Here is a 22,631-nt window from a genome sequence, read left to right on the forward strand (position 1 = left end):
ACCAACGAGGAGGGACTGGCGTCAGAGGAGGAGGCGGGAACGGCGCTGGACATGATGGGTGGGGCCAAGCCTGGATCAGCCAATGGGCGCTTCGGTCCTGAAAACTCACCCAATGGCGGAGAAGGCCTGGCGGCGGCGGCCATCCAATTAACCAATGAGGTGTCTCCGGGATGTCCCTCCCCCTGGGGCCCCGCCCCTTCCCTGTTCCCCCTCTCAGTCAGTCTCCGCCGCTGGGCTCTTCCTCCTCGTCTTCCTTCGCGGAGCCCCAGCCGGGCCATGAGGAGCGAGGGCGCCCCGCCGCCGCAGCTGCTGCCCCGAAGGAGAGCCCACCGCTAACGAGGGAAGCAGCGAGCCACCAGTCAGTGAGTGAGAGGGGCCTCAGAACCACGACGCCCGCCCTCCCTCCGCCGCCGCCATGCCGGCCAAAAGGAAGCTGGTGCCGCCGGCCCTCAACATCACCCCGACCATCGCCGAGGGACCCGGCCCCGCAGGAGGGGAGGCAGGCCCAGGCGGAACAGGAGGCCCCGCCGACGGACCCCAGTGAGTCTCCAGGGAAGGGAGGAGGGAGAGAAGGAGATACGTCTCTGCCTCTCTCTCTAGATATAAGTGTATATGATATATGTGTGTGTGAGTCCGGAGGAGGAAGGACCGCGCGGGGAGAGAGGGAATCAAAGGATGTATATGTATATATATATATATATATATATATGTCTCTGTGTTTGCATATATATATATATATATATATGTTTGTGTATTTCTTTGTGCTCTCTCTCTCTCTCTCTCCATATATATATACAGTATATATATGTATGTGTGTGTGTGTATTTCTTTGTGCTATGTGTGTGTGTGTGTGTGTGCATTATACATATAATGCTATAGAAATACAAACATATATACTGTATGTAAATGTTTGTGTATATTTCTTTGTGCTATATATATATACACACATCTATCTTGTGTTTATTGTAATGCTATACAAATGCAAACATATATACTGTATATATATATGTGTGTGTTTGTGTATAGAAATATATAACTATACTGTGTTTATATGTCTGTGTATTTCTTTGTGCAGATATCTTGTGCTTATTATGTATATAATGTTATAGAAATGCAAACACATAATATTATATGTGTTTGTATATAAACACACACACACACTTAGTATAGAAATGCGCACATATGCAGCTGTGCATCTGAGGAAGTAGACTGAAGTCTAGGGAAGCTCCTGCTGCCAACTTCTTTCTTCCAGTGAGTCTCAAAGGCGCAGCAAGATCTCTCTACATAACTGACTTTGTAGACTGACACAGCTGTGCTTTTGGCATTGGACTGTGATGCTTTCAATTCTACGCATACAGAATCACACACACTGTATACACTTGTCTCTTCCTATTCGCTAGGGTTAGGGGCACAAGACCCCCGAGACTATGGAAAAACCACAAATAACAACAACGCCATGTTTTTACCTGAGAGGATGCCTCTCTAGGAATCCCTAGATCCTCCAGCGCAACTCTGTTCAACGTCCGACAGACACTGACCATAGAACTGCACTGGAGGAGGTGCAAATGCCTAGTAGAGTATTTAGTTCAAGTTGACCATAGAGTTGCACTGGAGGACCTAGATAATCCTAGAGGGAACATATCCATCAAATCCGTGAATAATCAAAGCCGCCAATATGGAGGGATGAGTGTAATTACACACACACACAAGAGATGCAATATGTAAATACACATACATGCCGTATACACACACATGTGTATATAAACATGCTATAGAAGTGCAGGAAAAGAGGTTCCACCGCAACATTAGGAGGAACTTCTTGTGACAGTAAGAGCTGTTCGACAGTAGAAGATGCTGCCTTGGAGTCTTCTTTCTTTTGAGGTCTTTAAACAGTGGCTGGATGGCCATCTGTCAATGGAGATGCTTTGATTGTGAATTCCTGCATGGCAGAAGGAAGTGGGGCTGGATGGCCCTTGGGGTCTCTTCCAATTCTGTGATTCTAACTACACCCAAATATATAGACACATACATTATACACAGACTATATATATACTCTGTGTGTGTGTGTATGTATATACACATACACACACATTATACACAGACTATATATGCATGTACATACTATATATACACACACACATAAATGCATCTGTCTGTCTATATACGTACACTATATAAATACAGATTATAAGGTAAAGTAACTGGCCTACTATATATATATATATATATATATATATAAAATTGCTAATATTGCTGCTTATAATAACATATTAACACTGTTGCTATTGATACTAATGATAATCATCACCACAGAAATATTAATACTAGAGGAGCTGAGGGGGGATATGAAGGCATTATGTTCCATTGTCTGCCTTCTTGGTAGTATATGTTGGTTTAATGCCCCACTATTTGGTTATAAACATTATTATTGGGAGGTATGGAGTCGGGGGGGGGGGGCGGAGAGACTGACCCACACATGGAATAGAGCGAGAGGAAGGGAGCCCTGCTATTACTAACAGTGTTGCCAATGTCATAGGTGGGCATGGTTAATGATGCTCCTGATATTCCTGCCAATGCTGGTGAATTGCTGTGATGCTAATATGCCTGCCAGTATGGCCAGTGCAGTTGAGTTGCTGCTGGTGACCATCTAGCCAATGGTCTAGCTGATAATTGCTAATAACCCTGGTGATCTTGCCAGTTCTGATGTCTTGCTTCTGGTGGCCAGGTTGCCAATATTGCAACTGATAATAGCAGTGATGTTCCTCGTATTCCTGCTGATACAGCTGGCACTGTTGAGTTAGCATAAACGATCATGTGTGCCAATATCGCAAATGATAATAGCAGTGATTATTGCTAATATTCCTGCCAGTGTTGCCAGTGCTGGTGTCTTGCTGCCGGTGTCCAGCATTGCAACTGTTATTGGAGGTGATACTGCTAGTGTTTCTCCTTATATTTCCAACGCTGGCAAGTTGTTACTGGTGGCCAGGTTGCCAGTACCGCAAGCGAAATTGCTAATTTTCCTGCCTGTGTTTCCAAGGCTGGTGAGCTGAGACCCGCAATCATATTGCCAGTATTCCTATGGATAACAGCAATGCTGTTGCTAATATTTCAGCTTATACTGTCAGTGCTGGTGATCATGTAGCCAATATTGGTAATATCCCTGCCTGTATTTCCAATGCCGGTGTCTTGCTGCTGCTGATCATGTAGCCAGTATTGGAACTGACATGTACTGATAAGATGATGGCCAGTGCAGGCAATTGCTACTGGCGATCATGTTGCCAGTGTTGCTATTGATAGTATTGTATTGATGATAATAATAGTCATAGTAATAATGACAGTAGAGGAGTCTGAGGGGAAGTATGGGGCTTTTAAAAGGAGGAGGAGAGACCCAGATATGGAAGGGAGTTAGCAAGTGGGGAATGTGGATAATAATTGCTATTATTATACTAAGTAATACTAATATTGGGAATATAATAATGATAATATCACTGTTAATATTTCTAGTACTGGCATACTAATAATTATATGACCAGTATTGCTAATGAAAATACAGTCAGTGTTGTTGCTGGCTATTGACAAATGCTGATAAAGTTGCCAGAAATTCTACTGGTGATTTCAATCAATGATGTCAATATTGGCATTGATGGGGTTGTCAACCAGTTACTGTATATTGACAATGTCATCAGCATTGCTTGCAGTTATGTTGCTGCTATTGCTGCTGCTGTTGCTGTTGCTCATAGTAGTGTCAATTTTGCTACTAATTCTGTGGGCAGTGTTACCAGTATTGCTGGCAATATAATTGCCAATCTTACTACTGATCATATTTTGGCTTCAACACAGTCCTAGCTAGATTAGACCCATTGCAGTCCATTGGGATGCATTATTTTAGTCTATATATTTCCTCAGTGTTCAGCCACAGAGTCAGCTGGCCTCCCGCTTCAGTTAAGGAAGACTACTGGAGTGTTCTGTGTTTTATTCAGTTGCTAATGGGACTTCAATAATGTGTGTTATTAATAGTAATAACGGCAGCTGTGATGTTATTGAGAAGTCCTGGCGGGGTGTTTGGTGTGTTGGGAATTATGGGGTGGGGGGAAGGCAGCTGAAAGAGAGAGAGAAGGGGTCTTTTAAGGGGGGCACATGAGGCATTTAAAGGGGATTCTATGTATGGAAAAACTAAGAGAGGATGATGGTCAGTGGGAGAGTCTGGAGAAGGTGATGAAAGGCGTGTTGTGGGAGAGTCATAATGAGAAAACTCCAGTGACGCTGGGCAGGGGGGGTTAAACATTGAAAAGCTTGCGGGAGGCATGTGGAGGAGAGAGGCGCATGGGGGAGACATTTAAGTGGACAGATATCTACAGGAAGGCCTCAGAAATAGAAGGAATGGAGGCTTTATGATAAGGAAGGGTTTCCTATATAATTATTGTTTGGTGGTTGTTATTTGCTGTGGTGACTCAGGCAATGAACAGTTGGGAAAGGCAGAGGGTCTCTTTGCTAGGAACAGTTTGATTTATTCATTCGTTTTGTAAAATGCTGTTGGGTTTTTGTTCTGGCAGTCAACTAACCACTCAGATGGATTCAAAGGCCACTGCTATTATTATTATTATTATTATTATTATTATTATTGCAAATGAATTTTTTTATAAGCCAGCATATACCATGAAGGGAAGCACGAGACTTTTAAAGGGGACCCATGTGTGAAAGTGGGTGGCGAGGAAAGGTGCTGATAGACTATAGGAAAAAGATTTCAAGGCAAGAAATGGGATCTCATGGCCTTTGCGTGTTTGCCCCACACCCAAATAGGTTTGTGTAGGACAGGAGCCTAAGGGAGGAATTTATGGGAGGAGGTTGTGGGGTGGGAGAGGAAGAGGTCTGAAAAAGGGTATGGAGTAGGACTTGGGGTGAAGGCAGATGGCTATTTAAAAGGTGTGTGCCATTTTTGGAACCACTGATGTGGAAATCCTTTATTTTCATGAATAGGTTGGGTGTTGAGTGTTACAAAATCAGGGAAGTGCAATGGATGGCAATGAAAGCAGCAACTGGGAAGGAGGAAATCTATCCCTTGGAGACAGCCCAGAATATTTTTGGCACCAGGATTTTAGGAATCCATGGCAACTTAGAATGGTTTCTCTTGGTGATTTATATGTCAGCCACATGCGACTGAGTCTGTAGCTAACAAAGAGCCAGACTTCTCCAGTGCTGAAGTGTGCAACAGGACAGGTGTGGATCTTACAGGGTCCAATCATTCTCCCTCTGTCTTTTCTCAGAGCACATCTTGTTGACCTCCAGAAGAAACTGGAAGAACTGGAGTTGGATGAGCAGCAGAAGAAGCGGTTGGAGGCTTTCCTCACACAAAAGGCCAAAGTGGGAGAGCTGAAAGATGACGATTTTGAGAGGATTTCAGAGCTCGGAGCCGGCAATGGCGGGGTGGTCACCAAAGTACAACACAAACCCTCAGGGCTAATCATGGCACGGAAGGTGAGCGGAGGAGCAGTGTGTGACCAAATGCTTTGGGCCATCTAAAGTAAGTCACAGGGGCCAGGAAAGGATAGCACTACAACTGGAAACCTGTGCGGTGATGAGACTGTCTGAGTTTTGATGTAGCTTCATCACCCTTGGCAGATTTTATAAAAGGATGTCATGTTGTTGCCAGAGTCTTTAATAGCCAATCTCTTCAGGAATAAATTCTGTTTTTAGAGGTGGGGCAACATTAGAGTGTTGCCTTTCTCAAACAAGAATTCAGGGCCTTTGTGAAATTTTCTTTCAGTCCCCAGATTTCTAGCATTGCCATCACTTAAAAATTTCCTTTAGAAATACAGTTTAGGCATCCTGAAGTTTAGGATCAAAGCAAAGCGACCCAGGGCAGGCAAAGATCAAGGGACGGCCAGTGCAACAAACTGAAGAGAAGTCTAGGTGTGAACAGTTTTCAAGGTCTTGTGCTCCACAGTGCCAGAAATCTGACAGCGGAAGGAATTCTTATTTGAAGGGCAGTGCTCCCACCTCCTGTAGCAGCACTCCTAAATTGTATTCATCTGCCTTTTAGCAATGTAAAGATGCTTAAGAGTCACAGATTCCCTTCACCACCTCAGATTTGAGACACTTGCTCTTCATACAGCTACAGCATATGCCAAAATTTCCCGGACTCAAATGTGGAATGCTTAGGTACCAGGATAACCAGGTGACTTGGGAGTTTTGATCAGCCAAGCATTCCTATGAGGCCTGTTTTGCTTGTTTCTAATTCTTTTGCATTGCCTTGCAACATCCATAGCAGAACACACAAATCAAGACTGCATCCTGGAAGCTTGTGTTTGAGTGTTGCTGACTGAGCACACAGTCACAATTGTTCGTCTTTTCCTAATTACTCCTAGCTGGTGTGTAGGCTTAGTTTCACTTTTATAATTTCAATACTGGAAAGGACTTCATCCATGATCCCTTTATTAATTGTGGAGATAAAAGACTGGAGTTGATTTCTTCTGCCACTGTTGTCCTTCAGTGTTGGAAGCTGCAGTAGCCAGCCTTTACTCTTGTAATAAAAACACCAAGGCACTTATGTATAGATGTACAAGATTCTGTCTAGCATGATCATAGAATCTTAGAGTTGGAAGAGACCACAAGGGCCATCCGATCCAGCCCCCTGCCATGCAGGAAATCTCAAAGCATACCCAACAGGTGGCCATCCAGCCTCTGTTTAAAGACTTCCAAAGAGGAAGACACCACTCTCCGAGGGAGTGTGTTCCACTGTCGAACAGCCCTTACTGTCAGAAAGTTCCTCCTAATGATGTAGGCCAGGGTGGGGAAGGCCCCTTATCACCCAATTTTTTCCTTAAAAAAAAAGTAGGAGGCTGAGATCCTATACTGGCAGATGTAACTATGATGACAGAGTTTCATTGCCATAGTTACATGAATCACGAATTGCCAGAGTTACAGGATTTTAGATCTGGTTTACAGTCTTATAACTACTGAATACGATGCCAGGTGGATTTTTTTTTTAAAAAAATGCAATTTGTGTCCCTTTTGGGGGTACATGGGGCAGTTTTTGCACATTTTGGGGTCTCCTGCTATCACTTGGTTCCCTGAGTCTCATGTGGTTTGGAGCAAATAAAAGCAAGTGAAGGAGAGATGAAACTTAGCCATAAATCCTCCATCCTTAACCATCACTTTATTTGATCTTTTTCATAGCAGCTCTGTCAAAAGTGGCTTAGAGTCTTTCCCCCTTTGTCCCCGAGGGTGCTACTAATTTAAAAAGCCCTGAGCTTCTGTTCACTGCCTTTGGGAAGTAACAATTAACTGGTACTTGGGGCTAGTTCTGTCTCTTCATTCTTTGATTCCTTCTCCCCTGCCTTCCTTTTCTTTAGCTGATTCACTTGGAGATCAAACCTGCCATTCGGAACCAGATCATCCGTGAGCTGCAAGTGCTTCATGAGTGCAATTCACCGTACATTGTGGGTTTCTATGGCGCCTTCTACAGTGATGGGGAGATCAGCATCTGTATGGAGCATATGGTGAGGCCATATTTCCTCTTCTGCCTTCCAGAATCGTAACAGGGAATGTGTTCAGTGCCAGAGGATTAGGTGAAAGTGGGTCACGTTTTGGACTACACCTTCTCCAAACGTCCAGGACATGCAAAATCAACAGTCTGGAATAAATATGTAAGATATTTAAAATAACACACACACATACAAACACACACAATTCTCTGCACTCAGATATTAGACAGCAACTTTAGGGATACCTGTTATGTGTGGTTTTCAAATGGTTTATATATGGATTGTCCTTTTAATGTAGCTTTGCTTTTCACGTGGGTACTCCCCTCCACCTTTCCAGAATGTTTCAACTTGAGATCAACATTAAAACTGATTGCCAGTAGATACAAAAGGAAATCATTTGCACAGCACATAATTTATTTATGGTGTTCATTTCTCCAAGATAGCTGCTGGCTTTATGTGGATTCAAAGAAGAGATTAGGTAAATGCATGGAGGATAGCAGAGCCTGTGAGTCCAGGTTCAGAGGCAGCACTGAGCCAGAATATTAGCAGAAGAAAGAGAGGGAGTGTCTTCACTATGACTGGCCACAGTTGGAAACATGAAGCTGGATGAGGTGGATGTTTGGGCTGGTCCAGCAAGTCTTTTGGGCTCTTAAACAGAACGACTGGAAGTCATTGCTCTTCCTCAAGAGGCTCTGGGACTACACCAGTAATGGTCCACCTACCCCATTTCAAAATCTCACACTGTACCATAGAGTTGTGGGTGGATTGAAAGGCGTGGCTAAGGTTGGGCCTGACACCTCATAGTGACGTGTTTGAAAATTGCCCTGCTTTGCTTAAATAGCACTTGGGTCCCGCCAAGAGGATATTTACTTTTATTTACTTGATACTCATACATTACCTCTTAATCTTTAAGTAACTGCCAAGGTGACTTAACACACACATCCCTGTGTATGGGCACACACAGCTTTTTTTTAGAAAATTGAAACAGAGAAATGAAGACAATAAAACTGGCTGACAGAGAAGCCTCTGTAGAACAAGCAGTGTATGAAAAAGAGTCTCAGCTGTTGTTAACATCTTAAGAATAATCAAAACTGCTTGTCGTCTTTGTAAGTGATAGTCACTTGGGTACCAGGCAGATGTGTTCAGGGAGTGTCAAGGGTTCCACAGCCAAGAGAGCATTGTAACTGTTGGCCTAGTTGCCAAAGGGGTAGTGGGCCCCTGCAAATTCATATGGGAGAAGAGAGACCCTGAAAGTGTTGAAGGTTTGTTATCCATGATGCCATGCACATTTAGGGCAGGGCCTGGCAGCAATAAAAATATCCTCCTCCCCCCCATATAAAGGAGATAGTGCCATCTGCTGACTTGCTCTGTTATCGTATAGCCAGGAGAGCCCTGTGAATTCTTCCATCACAAAAATAAGGCACCCAAACAGAACAAGCCAATTATTGTCAGACATTATCTTAGTGTACCCCTTTAAGACAATGGGGAAGAGATGATTTGAAGGTGCAGAGAGAGTGTGCTGCTTTATAGGATGGCTAGTGATTTGGTTTTTCTCTGTTCAGTTGCTTTGAAGCAGGTTTTCAGCCTCGTAGAATTGCTTTCCTCTTTGGACAGTGATGATGGAAAACATCTGTGAATGTATATGATGCTTTAAAAGTTTTCGAAATTTGTACTTCACCGTTCTGAGTCAAAAGTGGCTTAGAAATAATGGTACAAGTCATAAAAACTTTCCTCTGAACTTAGGATGGAGGCTCCCTAGATCAAGTACTGAAGGAAGCCAAGAGAATTCCTGAGGAAATCTTGGGGAAGGTCAGCATCGCGGTGAGTAAATAGTCGCCCTCCTTTTTGCAAGAAATAATAAAATAAAAATAGCAAAGGACAATTCCAGTATTTCCAGAGGGAGACATCAATGGCAATTAAAAAAACTAAAGGAAATCATTTGCACATATGGGCCGAAAGATTCTGTTGTATTTTCATGTTAACAGGAAAAATGCTCTCAGGTTTCTGAAAGTTTAACGGCATGGGAAGGCAAACATACAGTTTTTGCTGAGATCATTGTGACCCTGTTTCTCTGGTTGAAGGTCATAGCCAGAGAGCAGCACTCATTCATGAACATATGAACAGAGGAACTGCCATTGAGGAAGGGGTGGCAAGCCCACACAGTTTCTTGACCTGGGCAGAACAGAAATAATGGGAAAGGGAGAAGAAACTGGGAAGGAGCAGGAACCTCACATGCCAAGACTCTCTGCCTCCTCAAGCCCCCTTGAAACATTGCAGATGGGTGACACAGTAGCAGTGGGAGTTCATATGCTGAGTGTAATTTGGACCAGTTATTTCTGGTCCAGCCAGCGAGGTGGACAGAAGATGCTGCACCCCTCTTTTAGAATGAGACATCTGCTCCTTGCAGGGTCTGTCTTGATCAAAGCTTTATGGTGATTTAAGGAGCTCCCCCTTGTTGTAGCCTTGTGCTGACCTCTCTCAATTCTTTTTCCTCCTCCTTCTCCATCCCACTCTCATACCCACCTTTCCTTTCTCTAGGTTCTGCGAGGGTTGGCCTACTTGCGAGAGAAGCACCAGATCATGCACAGAGGTGAGGAGGAAATCAGGGCAAGCAATAGGCATAGTATGTATTCTGTGCTGAGAGAACCCAGATTGTGCAGTTGCATCAAACTAGGCAAGGCCCTTGCCCCAAAGTGTAATGAGTTTGTGCAACATTCCTCTGCATCTGAGGTTTGAGTTTGTAAATTGGTCAAAATTCTCCTCCTGAAGCAAATTGTTACCATCACATCTCAGAGGATGAGTTTGTTTGTGGATGTGGAGATGGAAACACTGAAACTGTTGATCAGGTCTCCTTGTGTTCTTTCTATGGAGATTCACAAAAGACCTCTTTATTGCTGTCTCACCTGGGGCATGCAACCAATTATTCTGTAAATATTCTCCTTGAGGGCTAGGAATTTGCTTTTGCTTTCTGTCTTATTTCAAACAAAAAGGCTGTCAACATAATCTTGGGAGGGCTGAGTCTGCACTGAATAACCAAACTGTGCTCTTGATGAGTAAATAGTTATGAGAATGGGCCTTCTCCTGCCCTGGATTGCTAACTGTAGGGCTGTTGTTAATCATGTCACCTCTTTGCTTTTGTTTTTAAATTCATTTGCAGATGTGAAGCCTTCTAATATATTGGTGAATTCCCGAGGAGAGATTAAACTTTGTGATTTTGGGGTCAGCGGTCAGCTCATTGACTCGATGGCGAATTCCTTTGTGGGCACTCGGTCCTATATGTCTGTATGTTCCTTTGCTTTCTTTCTGATAACTTTTTAAAAAAATAACATTGTGAATTGGTGATGCCTCATCTTATTATTGAGAAGACAGCTAAAATAATATGACCCAAGGACACAGGAGCACCATTGGGGCTGGGTGGGAGTTAAACCTTAAAACGAGTTTCTTAATTGAAAGCTTGAGGACTGAAATTCAACTTTCTAATTAAAAGCTCCCAACATGGTTTCTGTTTTCAATACATGGCCTCAGCAGAGTTGTCATAAAAAGAGGCTTTTCAGTCACAACTACATACCACGGGTTTTTCCTAGGCAGGGTGCATGATCCATTTTTAGACAGTTTATTTGCCTACTTTAGAAGAATTTCTGCTATTTTATTCATGTATTTGCAGGGCTTAATGTGCCATTTGTTTATTTGTTAAAATATTTGTATCCTGCCCTATATCCAAAGATCTTAAAATCAATTTGAGACAATAAATAACAATTTAAAAGCCTATATTAAATCATTTATAACATAAAACCAAACCATTTATTACCTAATATCAAACCATTTAAAATAATTTAAAACGAAGCCTACCAAATGTTGGCACTGGTCTGGCTTCTGAGGGGAAAGTATTGCATAAAATGGAGGGGGGGGGCACAGTAGAGAAGGTCCTGCATACAACAACTAAGTTTTTCTATGTAACTTACAGCAACAGGTCTTGGAGAGATGATCTCCTCCCTTAGAGACACATTTAGTCTTAGTGGTCAGCTCTAGAGAAAAACTCCTAATGGTCTCTCACACTGTTGAGATCCTTACTGAGCATTCCCTTGGGAATAGGATATTCAGCAGGTGTATTTCTTATTATTATTATCTGACTGATCTTTATTAACATGTCTCTGTTTCAACTCCTTGCAGCCCGAGCGCCTACAAGGCACTCACTACTCGGTTCAGTCTGATATCTGGAGCATGGGCCTTTCTTTGGTGGAGCTGTCGATCGGAAGGTACCCTATCCCCCCGCCAGATGCCAAGGAGCTGGAGGTGATCTTTGGCCGCCCTATGGTTGATGGGGCAGAAGGGGAACCCCACAGCATCTCGCCACGGCCCAGGCCCCCAGGCCGGCCTGTTAGCGGTAGGCTGCGGGAGCTGCGAGAGGGTGCTTGCAATTAGGTCTCTGTTAGTAGGAATCATTGTATTGGTAAGGGCCACTGTAGATAATTTATTTTTATTTCATGTATAGTTTATCTTTCTCCCGATAGGGGATGGTTGAAATAAGCATGTGAAGCGAATGGTCCATCAGGCCAAAACATAGGCTCATGTTCCGTTCCCTTTAGACCCCTTTCCTTCCCTTCCCTTCTCTCCTCCTCTTCTTAGGGACCCTAAAAGCACAGAGGGGACTGGAGGGAGCCTGGGAACAATTTCCAACTCATGGCGTGTTACAGACTGCCCAAAAGGGTGGTCTGCCGCCGCCCTTGTTTGCTGCACGAAGGAGCCGTAGCGGGCAAACTGTGCGGCTCCTCCACACAGCAAAAAGAACCTGCAAAAAGCGGGTTTTTCTTGTGGTGCAGTTATGACGCCGCAAGGCGCCAACTGCGCTGTGACGTGCGGACGCTAGGCGTCCATCACATCAAAATCGCAGCGCCCATCTGCATAGGGCGCCACCATTTTGATGCCCTCACGTGCGAGGGGCAAGGGGCATCTAAAAGCGCCACCCCTTGCACGTGATGACGGCGCCTCTATGGGCCCGTCTGTAACACGCCCATGCTGTACAGCTGATGGGGGAACTCCCCTGCTACAGCATTGTGTGGGTTTCTCTTAACTCATTGCTGTATTTTATATAGGTTCTCCCAGGCAGTGGCATCCAGAGCCTAACCATGCCTGGTATGGCTGAGATGTTTGATAAGGAGGGGTGGGGTGATGTAGAAGAACCATTAGGCAGCAGTGCTCTCAGAAGCATCTTCCTCTTTGAATGGCAGAGGAGCCCGGCAGGCAGTACCTCACCTGGTTCTCAAGTGCTACCATCCTGGGGTTGTTCCTCTCTTATTCCTGAGATCTTTCATGCTAACACTTTAGGACTATAAGCATGCATTCATTTATTTATTTATTTATTTATTTATTTATTTATTTTCAAGTGTTAGGCTTCTTTTTAATGATTTGTAAGCACACTGCTTCTCATCTTGCCTGTTGTCCCTTGTCATGCTGCAGGCCATGGGATGGATAGCCGCCCCGCGATGGCCATCTTTGAATTGCTGGACTACATTGTTAATGAGGTTGGTAGTGTGAATTGTGAATTGTATGGGGTGGGTAAGACTTCTTGCTTCGTAGCTTTAAAATATTGGAGGCAGGCAGAGCTTAGGTGTTTACAGGGGAGAAAGAATCCTATGTTTTTGTTTTTGTTTTAATTACTATTATTGTGCTGTTCAAGTGTCTGGTGTTACATCTTGCTTCTTGAATAACTAGCCTACAGGATTATGTGGAAGGGCTGGAAAATCGAGGGATCGGTCAGAGAGGATGGGAGTGCCCAATCCTTGTTCTGTACCTTCCCAATCCTTTATGCTTCTTTCTTTCTTGTCTACTCAAAATGTGTAGTGCAGGTAAGCCCCACGGCTAAAATGCAATCTATATATAAGTTAACCCAGCATCATTTCATTTCACCCAAGAGCTGGTCTGAGGCCAATCTTGTCCATGTTCCTAGATTTTGTTGTTCATTATTTTGCAGAGTGCTTTATAAAGATGAGAGGCTGTGCTGGGAAGAGAAAAGGATGCAGACCCTGCTCATCAGACCTTTAAGTTGAAGTGAGGGAACGGGAGAGGAGGGAAAATATAGATGAGCCAGACTGAGGGGAAAGAGATTAATGTCTTGGGTGTTTAAATGTATCAGAAGGAGAACGGCAAGAAGGCAAAAGGGGGTTGCTGTCAGGGAAAAACACAAGAGAGTGTGTCTTGTCATGGGGTGAAACAGAATTGGCCATACTATTACACAGTGTGAGGCAGTTGCCTCAGGCTGTGGAAAGCTTTTGGTGGAGTGAACTGTGTGTTGCACAGTCCATCTTTTAAGGTATCTTAGTCCCTTGAGGATAGCCAGTGTATTGTAGTGGTTTGAGTATTGGACTATGACTTCAGAGATCATGGTTTGAATCCTCTCTCAGTCATGGAAGACTCACTGGGGGACCTTAGGCAAGTCACATTTTATCCACTTCAGAGGAAACCAAAGGCAACTCATTGCCAAGAAAGCTCTGCTTTTAGGGGTCACAATAACAACAACTTGAAACCACACAACAACCGTGCTAACATTTTTAAATTTGTTGCAGAATAGGCAACATCAGGCCTAAAAAAGACAACACAAGTTGTTAAAATATAGAAGCTTATTGGATGTGGCAAAACTTTTCAGCGCAGTCAAGTATTAGTAAAAATATTAGTTGCCTCTTTTTTCCGTTGAGGCTGTCTGGCCCACATATAGTATATCTTACCCTTGCACTTTTTCTCTCTAATTTTTCAGCCACCTCCAAAGCTGCCGACTGGGGTTTTCACTCAAGACTTCCATGAGTTTGTAAATAAATGGTAAGGATTTGCTTTCATCCAGGGGGTGATGATGACTGTGGTTAAGGATGACCCTTAACCTGTATGAGGGATGGAAGACAGAGCCTGCAGGGATTCTTCACACTTGAGGTTTTAGAGTCACAGTGCCACAGCTTCCCAGGACTCTCCCCTTGGCTTGCAAATGGCCACTTTGCAGAGTTGTGATCATCTTGCAGTCCTCTTTCCCCCACCCCTTTTAAGCCACAAATGACTAACTGGAGCATATGCAAACAAGACAGACTAACAATGCCTGTAGGCTTCTTTGCAAAGCTGGCTATTCTTCTAGCTTAGCAAACTCTCTCTCTCTCTATATATCTATATCTATATCTATATATATATATATATATAGAGAGAGAGAGAGAGAGAGAGAGCAGATTGGGAAGAGGATTGCTCCCTGCATCTGTTTGTGAGTGGTCCACACAAATAGGGTTGGGTTGGTGGGGCAGCTAGTTGAGTGAGGGCATAGGGCCCCTGTTTGGCCAGCCTGCCTGAGCTATGTTACTGTTCCAGCCCAGTGAGTGCGGCCTTGGAGCAGCAACTGCAGGCCAGCTTTCAAACCTATCCCTTTCCTCTCTTTCAGCTTAATTAAAAACCCTGCTGAACGGGCAGATCTAAAGATGCTGATGGTAAGTGGACTTCAGATCTCCCTGTAAGCTTGGTGGCAAAATATGAATAGAAATGTCAGTCCTGCTCCCAAGAAAAGCAGAATCTTTCTATCTGAGTCAGTGATTTGCAGGCGTCTGCCTGGTTTTGCCCGTTTCTTTTCCTCTGGGTAGAAGGGACATAGAGGAAAGGGGAGGAAGTGCTTGAATGATCTGTCACAGCCACTTTTTGGATCTTCAGGCTTCCACTAAGAAATTCCCCTACAGATTTTTAAATGCTTTTAGTTTAAATCCACATGGGCAAGAAACCTAACAAACAAAATTGACCACTTTGCACATTGTGTTTTTAGCCATGCAGTACTACAGGTATGAACCACAGATTTACAGAATAGTTTGTGCTATACGTTAGTTGTTGCCTGCACTTCTGTAGAGCATACACTTAGTTCTTGGCACCAACACTGAATTCTCCATTTCGTATTAGTTTGCCTTGCCTGCTCAGGAAAAGTGCTGGAGAGAAGGCGCTTCCCAGGGGTACAATAGAGAGAGTTCTTCTGCCCCTTAGTTCCCCTGTGGTAACTCACTTGCCCCTTGCTTTGTATTCCCAGCAAAGCAGCAACTGACCCTGTTGCATCTAGCTGGAAATGTTAATACGGGACTGGGGGGAAGGAATATTGATCAAAGGTAGTCAGCCTTAGACTTCTTACAGCCAAAATACAGTGGTATGTTTTAATATCTAGCACCAATAGAATTTGGACTTTACTTCTTACTCTGTTTCTCCTGCTCTCTGTAGCATGTTTTTAAGGCTAGGACAACACTCTGGTTGGCGTAGCTAGTTTCTGAATTTGTCAGTTCTGGCAGAGCACTCCTTTGGATCACAGCTTTATAGTTCCCTGCATTCCTCTGCTGGGAGCCAGCATGGTATAGTTTGAATGTTGCACTGGGATTCTGAGAAAGCTGGGTTTGAATGCCCACTCAGTCATGAAAACTCACTTGCTCAGCCTCAGAGGAAGGGAAGGGCAAGTCCTCTCTGAAAAGATCTGGGAGAGGGTTGTCATAAGTTGGAGTTAACTGGAAGGCACATAACAATTGAGAACCAGCATGGCATAGTAGAGACCAGGGTTCAGATCCCTTGTCTTTCATGAAAACCCACTGGATGACCTTGAAGAAGGCAATGGCAGACCTCCATGGAATAATACATACATCATGCCAAGAAAGCCCCAGAAGAGGTTTGCCAGAAGTCAGAGGCAGCATGGAGTAGTGGTTTGACTGTTGGGCTATGACTCTGAGAGATCAAGGTTTGGATCCTTGCTAAGCCATGGCAATCCAGTGGGTGAGTTGGGCAGGTCACGCTCTCTCAGCATCAAAGAAAGACAGTGGCAAAGCCTTGAAAAAATCCTGTCAAGAAATCCCAGTGATAGATTCATTTTAGGGTCACTGTTTGTCAGAAAGTCATGACATGAAGGCACACAACACCAACAGCAGACCCTTCGACTCCTCCTAATACCTGTCTTTTTCTGTGCCTACTTACCCAACTGCTTAGATTGGGTAGACTGGATCAGGATCTCTGGGTGGCTTTCCAATTCCCATTGTTCTAGTTACAGCAATGGCTAACAAGCATTCCTCCTGCTGTCGAAAAAATTAATACATAAATAAAAAAGAGAATGAAAAATTAACTGCTGAAAGAGAATGGCAGAGTGAAGCAACAACTGAGTATGGAGTTTTTTTGTGGAAGGACTTTTGAACCTGGTTTTGGTATTGATTGCAAATTCCTGCTCTGGGCTTAATCTTAGGACCAACCTGTTCTTTTATTCTTAAGCGTGTTTTTGCTTACTCAGCTACCACTTTCCTTTTGTCCCTGGTTTTGGATGGTGGCAGATTTCTGCATGTTCCCCGTAAGGACATAAAGAACAGGTTCTGCAGAGCTTGAAGTCTGCCTGCCCGTGTCATGCATCTTTGAGGAAAGGGCTGGGATCCATCACTTATCTAAGCCCCAGCAGAAGCCAGCTCAGGCGGCCTCACTGCCAAGAATTCAGTAGCTCCAGCAGATTGTTCGGACAGATGTCGGCGGCACAGGAGTCGCCTCTTGCTGAGACTGTTCTGTACTGATCAGTGCCGGCAGAACCAATCTGTTCCGGTTAGGTCTCAGTGTGGTGAGTTTTCACACACATGCTGGCCAGCGACACCAGTTTCTCTAAAATGGATTTGCAGGAATCTTTCACCTCTTCAGGTGTACTAAAAAGCTGTAAACATGTTTATTTAGAAACATTTTTTAAAAAAAATATTTCTCCATACTTGAAAGACCCAAATGAATCATCTTGCAGCCTCTTGAATTGGCACTGCTTCAAGGCCTTAAAGGCAGTTCCAAGAGCTCTCTCTTCGGTGCCCTGAGCAGGCTAAATGGAAGTCCAAAAGCAGATTCCTCCAGGGCATTTCACCTTTCTTCTGTCTCCTGGCCAGCAAAAATGCCCCTTCCATCCAGCATTGAGGGAAGCGTCCATGTTAGTGATGAAAGACCTTCTATGTTGTTCAAGCAGCATTCCCTGCAGGGAGGGTTCTTGGAATCTCAAAGAGGGTCTCCTTTGGAGGGTCTGTGATTGGTATGTGTGTGTAAGTTTGTGAGTGAGAGAGAAAGAGATTCCAGGAAACACAAGGAGAAACACAACGAGAAATGAGATCCCCCAGAAGTGCCAACAGTGAAAATTAAATGCTGTGCTTTTTGGAGGAGCCAGCCCTATGTAATGGTTTGAGTGTTGGACTATGAGGCCAGGGTTCGAATCCCAGTTCGGCCCACAGGGTGGCCTTGGGCAAGTCACACTCTCTCAGCCTCAAAGGATGACAGTGGCAAATCCCTGTTGAACAATTCTTGCTAAGAAAACCTCATGATAGCCTTAGGGTTTCCATAAGTTGGAAATGACTTGAAAGCACACAACAGTAACAATGGGTTTTGGTCCAGTAGAAGTTGCCTTTGGAGCACCAGGCTACCACTGTAGCTCTAGGAAGGTCTTGCTTTCAGTTGTTCACATTGGGTCACAGGTCCTGCAGTTCTTGTGCATCCATTTTAAATAGCTTGAGTTGGGACCTGAATACTCTGAAAGCACCAGCTCTGATCTTGGAGGCTAAGCAGGATCAGGACTAAGCAGGATGGGTTAGTCCTTAGAGAGGAAAACCCCAGTGAAGACCAGGTGCTGGAGGCTCTTGTTTCAGAGGAAGGAACTGGCAAAACCATCTCTGAGGATTCCTTGCTTAAGAAAACCCTATGAAATGCATGGGGTCACTGTAAGTTGACAGTGGACTTGAAGGCATGTAAACACACCTGCAAGAGCCTCCCTGTCATCTCATTCCAGTTGCTCCCTCACTTCCACACTTTGGATACCCCACTGACTGATGGCACCTTCCCCTCCCTCCCTCCCTTTCTTTCCTCTCCTTTCAGAATCACACCTTTATCAAACGCTCCGAGGTGGAAGAGGTGGACTTCGCAGGCTGGCTGTGTAAGACGCTGCGGCTGAACCAGCCCAGCACGCCCACCCGTACTGCTATGTGACCACCGCCGCCAAGCGCAAACTGCCTTGTTCTTCTTCCCCATACACACTTTCTTCGTGCACCTGCTTGTCTGCTGTCGTTTGCTGCCCTTCAACAGAAGAAAAAAGGACTGCCTTTCTTGGCCGGCCCCTCCTCGCTGTGCTCCGGAAAGGCAAAGTGCCCTTCGTTTGGAAACCGCCCAGTCATCCAGCAGCAAGAGCAAAAACTAGCTTTTCTCTGTGATGCTCCTCTTTCGTCATTCGGTTTCATTTCTCTTAGGGCAGCCGAGCGCGGCTTGGAGTTTCTGACTTGGGGTGGGGCAGGGGTGATTTTGCTGCTTTAGGTTTGTGTCATCATTATGGGGTGGGCGGGTGGCGGGGGGGTGGAAGGCTGCTGGCACAAGCTGATTACACCGTCCTTCCTTCTGGGTGGACCTGAGAATGGGTTGGAGGAGTCAACACGAAGCAGAGACCTCACTGTGTCTGGGGATCGTGGCAGAGGTGGGCAGGTGCCCAGGTCAGAGGGCATCGTGGCTTCATCTGAGTTGATGCCGAAGTGGAAGATGTCCAACAGCCAGTCAGAGTGATGTGGGAGGAGATAACGAGTGGCATAAGATTAAGGAAGGCTGAGTTTAGGCCTGTAGCTGCTGTAAACCCCCTTCCTGTGCTGCTTCCTCTTAACCCCCCATTTCCTCCTGGCCTTTTTCTCTTTGGTTTCTCAAAAGGAAGTTATCTTTAGTTCTGCCTGTCCTCTGTGGGTTGCAGTGGGTGATGAGGGGATGCTCTTTCAGGGTGAAATTGCCTCTCTGTACACACAGTTTCTCTCTCTCTCTCTCTCTCTCTCTCTCTCTCACACACACACACACACACACACACACACACACACACACACACACAGCTGGGCATTAGTGGTGAGGTTGCCAGGCCAGCTTTTGAAATGTTTTAACTTGCATTCGCACACTCCTCCCTCCTTAAGTTATGACCTTTTTTTGAGGCCTTCTCCTGTGAAGCCTTGACCTGCTCAATGAATTGCAGCCTCAACAGAGCTCTGCGATTCCAAAATGGTGCATGCCACTTGTTCATTAACTAAAGAGGGGACAAAATTGGTTGTCTGCTGAAGACATTGCTTCAGTGTGGGAAGGAGAGGTAGTATAGCCAACAGCCACATAAGAGCTGTTGCCTACTGTTCTGCAGTCCCTCTCACAAGAGTGGTGCTCACCACCAGCTATAGCCCACCTGCACCCTGTCACATCCCCCCCCTCTCTCTGATGTTTGGCCAAGATGTGCCATCCTTCAGGCATGGGGACTGTGCCTGAACAAGAGCATCTCATTCCCTTGGTGAGCTTTGCGATGCTGCTGTCTCTCCCTTTGTCCCAAGAGGACATGATGTAAGGCTGATGTTTTGGCTCTGCACCTGATGCTCTTCTGGGGCTTCTTTTTTGTGTGTGCGTGCTCAAGTTCTCAAGAGCTAGGAGAGGCAAGCCTCTGGGGTGACTGAAACAGAAGGAGAGCATTTTGGCCGCTCTTATTGAGAACCACCTCTGGCTCATCTCTTTGCTCATCCTCAAGCCCACCTGGTTCCATCTCTAAGCTGTCCTGTCTCCACTGCAGCCATTGCAAGCTTAGCCTGCTTCATCCTTCCTTTCTAACAAGTTAAACTTTTATTTCCTTACCTTTGACATAATTGGTTTTCAAAGCAGTTGGCTTTTAGGAACCATGGGGGGAGGGGTAAACACACACCATCTGACCATTAAAAAATACAATTTAAAAGAGTCAAGGACAATAGGATAAAGCACATTTAATTTCAGTAAAAAAAAAAGAAGAAGAAGAAGGGGGGGAGCCACAACGGGTTTCCAAGCCATTCTGTTTGCAAGTGGCCAGAATAGGGTTGTTGGGGAGAGGGGTGTTGAGTTGCCAGCCATTTTATCCTCCTTGGCAGTTGCCACCTCCAGGGCCAAAGCACTGATGGAGGCTGCTTTTTGAACCAAACAGCCCCAGTTCAACTTACAAACGCTCACTAGTGAGCAGACTGGAAGCGTCTTTGGAATTGGTAGCTCTCAATGAGAATTTGCTGCCATTCCTCCTTCCTCTGTCCTTCTTGGAAATGTGCTTGAGGGGCTCCTGCTGCTTTCAGGAAATGCCGCTCCAGCTCCCAAACACCAGGAGGGGCTTACCTGGTCCAGCCTCCCAGTGATGCCTTTTAGTGGCCAACGGAGCCCTTGGGGGGTCATTGGCTGTAACTGTTTGGCCAACGTGGATCTTGAGCTCTCCATTGCAAGGAAAGTCCCAGCTGTGTGGCAAAGTGTGACCATGTTCTTACCTCTGGGAGTTGGGTGCCCTTAACGAAAGCTCTCCGCCTGGCTGCTGGGAACTTTCTCCTGCCTCCCATGCAACCATCTCTCACTGGCCATAAAATCCTGTGGAGTGCCTTGCCAGATGTTTCAAAGGTTTGGGAAGCTCTCTTTAGCCTGCCTTCCTTGGCGGTTTGACCTTAATCCCTGGGACGGGTGCAGAATAGACTTGAGGTTGGATTGTGAATGGCAGTGACTGAATGTCTTTTAGCTTGCACAGACTGGGATGCCTGGAGCAGGGTTGGGGGGAGGAAGCCTTTTGGGCTGTTCGTTTTCATTCTCTGGTTCCCCTCTTAGGAAATCTCCCAACAAGGAAGAAAGATTCATTCTTTAGTTCCTCGGCCTGGCTTTACAATCTGCAACCTTGCTTTATTCTTTTTCTTTAAAGATCTACTAACATCTCTTAGCCAGAAGCCAACTGAGGGTCAAAAGTGACCAAGGATAGCTCTCCTTGAGGCTTGATCCCTTGCCTCAGTCATCCTCTCTTCTTCTTTTCTTTGGGGAGGCAAAATGCTCCACTCCTTTGCAGATCCCAGGCTGGGGATGATGGCATTTCTGACCCAGCAACAAAAATGTGGGTAAACCCATGAGCTTCACGCCGCCTTCTGCTTGCTTCCTTTCTCCTTCGACTGCTTGTGCCTCTCCTTGGTCTTAAACTAGGGGTGAAATAAACTGGCCCTTGTGCCTCTTATGGGGTGGGTTATGTGGGGAAAGGACCACTGATGGCGGAAGAATGGGGAACCTTTCGGGGGAGGAAGAGGGATCAGGTTCCCTCCCATTGGTCCGGTTTATGCTGCTGATTGTCGTTCCGATATACTGGGTTTGTCAGAAGAAAATAAAATGTAACCGTGCGCTCTTTCCTTTTTCTTTTTTAAGATACTGTAAGAGATCCAGCCATTGATGGGAGTGGGAGGACAAGCATTGGAAGGTCTCAATTTTTAACCCAGAGTTACCGATTTGGCATGTTTTCTAGAGGGATCCAACTGGATTACTGTCCTTCCTTTATGGAGTCAAAAGAGGGAAGGCAACAGAGGAGTTGTTTGGGGGGGGGATTTTGTTTTGCGGGAGGTTTGCGTACCGTTCAAGCATCTGGGAAATAAGTGAGGAGGTTTTCCTGAGCCCTTTGCAAATCTGTATGTTGTAAACTGAGAGGAGAAAAGTGATCCTTACACGCCTTGCAGCATTCAATATCTAGAAACCCTTTCTTGGTTCTGTTGTACATTGCACAGTCTGGTTTTGCAACAGTGACTTAAAATTTTCTCATTCTGTCTCTCTTTTTCTCTCTCTTTCCACCTCCCCTCCAGCACAACTGTAGTTTATCAAATAGGGTAACTCTTTGCAATTTGAATGTATAATAATATTCAGTGTTTTTGAGGGTTTTCTTTTTTAAGTTGTCAATTAACCCATGGGATTGCGTGATCTAATTTGCTGTACTTCTTTCCTTTGACATGGCGCATCTATGAACAGTGAGGCTTTTGCAGGTGTGTGCGTGTGCGCGTGCGTGTATGTGCGGGAGGGCGACGTATTTTATGTTTCTTTGCCTCTATTTAAATTTTTAAAAGAAAATATTTAGTATGATGTTCTACTGTTAAGAGGGTTTTCTCTCTCTTTTTTGGGATATGTTTGCTCTTTTTTTGGCTTTGGTTATTTTGGGGAGTGTTTCAGGAGAATGTGTTGAGCATTTTGACAGTGCAATTTCTTTCTGGCTTTTTTTTTTTTAGAAACTCAATATTTTCATCACGGGGAGATAAAATAAATGGCACTTTACATTAAAAGGCCTGTGCTTCTTGTTCTATGAAGTCTTTATAAAAATCCTGGAGGGTTTTTTGTTTCGTGTCGTCTAAC

General features: G+C 44.9%; 1 protein-coding gene and 1 long non-coding RNA gene across 2 annotated transcripts; one reads left to right on the forward strand and one right to left on the reverse strand.

Moving 5' to 3' along the window:
- Window positions 1–193: 193 nt before the first annotated feature.
- MAP2K2 (mitogen-activated protein kinase kinase 2) lies at window positions 194–22,564 on the forward strand. Its single transcript, XM_089535446.1, has 11 exons — window positions 194–540; window positions 5,265–5,475; window positions 7,353–7,499; window positions 9,228–9,305; window positions 10,023–10,074; window positions 10,642–10,766; window positions 11,655–11,868; window positions 12,942–13,006; window positions 14,236–14,297; window positions 14,896–14,941; window positions 18,348–22,564. Exons 1-11 carry the CDS (start codon window positions 416–418, stop codon window positions 18,456–18,458), a joined length of 1,236 nt encoding a protein of 411 aa, XP_089391572.1. The 5' UTR covers window positions 194–415; the 3' UTR covers window positions 18,459–22,564.
- Window positions 17,148–18,464, reverse strand: LOC149308283 (uncharacterized). Its single transcript, XR_016282140.1, has 2 exons — window positions 18,356–18,464; window positions 17,148–17,505 (listed from the first exon to the last, which is right to left on the reverse strand). It is a non-coding gene; the product is annotated as an uncharacterized LOC149308283 (long non-coding RNA).
- Window positions 22,565–22,631: the final 67 nt, after the last annotated feature.

Source organism: Sceloporus occidentalis, unplaced genomic scaffold (genome assembly GCF_023333645.1).
Source record: "Sceloporus occidentalis isolate IW3139 unplaced genomic scaffold, rSceOcc1.0.p SCAF_8, whole genome shotgun sequence".
NCBI classification, from domain to species: Eukaryota; Metazoa; Chordata; class Lepidosauria; order Squamata; family Phrynosomatidae; genus Sceloporus; species Sceloporus occidentalis.

Bases quoted from the DNA above. Each gene is read 5' to 3' on its own strand.
- MAP2K2 (XM_089535446.1), top strand. From the start codon at position 416: ATGCCGGCCAAAAGGAAGCTGGTGCCGCCGGCCCTCAACATCACCCCG. The intron at 10,075-10,641 runs GTGAGGAGGAAA...ATTCATTTGCAG, and splicing joins GCACCAGATCATGCACAGAG to ATGTGAAGCCTTCTAATATA. The intron at 13,007-14,235 runs GTTGGTAGTGTG...CTAATTTTTCAG, and splicing joins TGGACTACATTGTTAATGAG to CCACCTCCAAAGCTGCCGAC.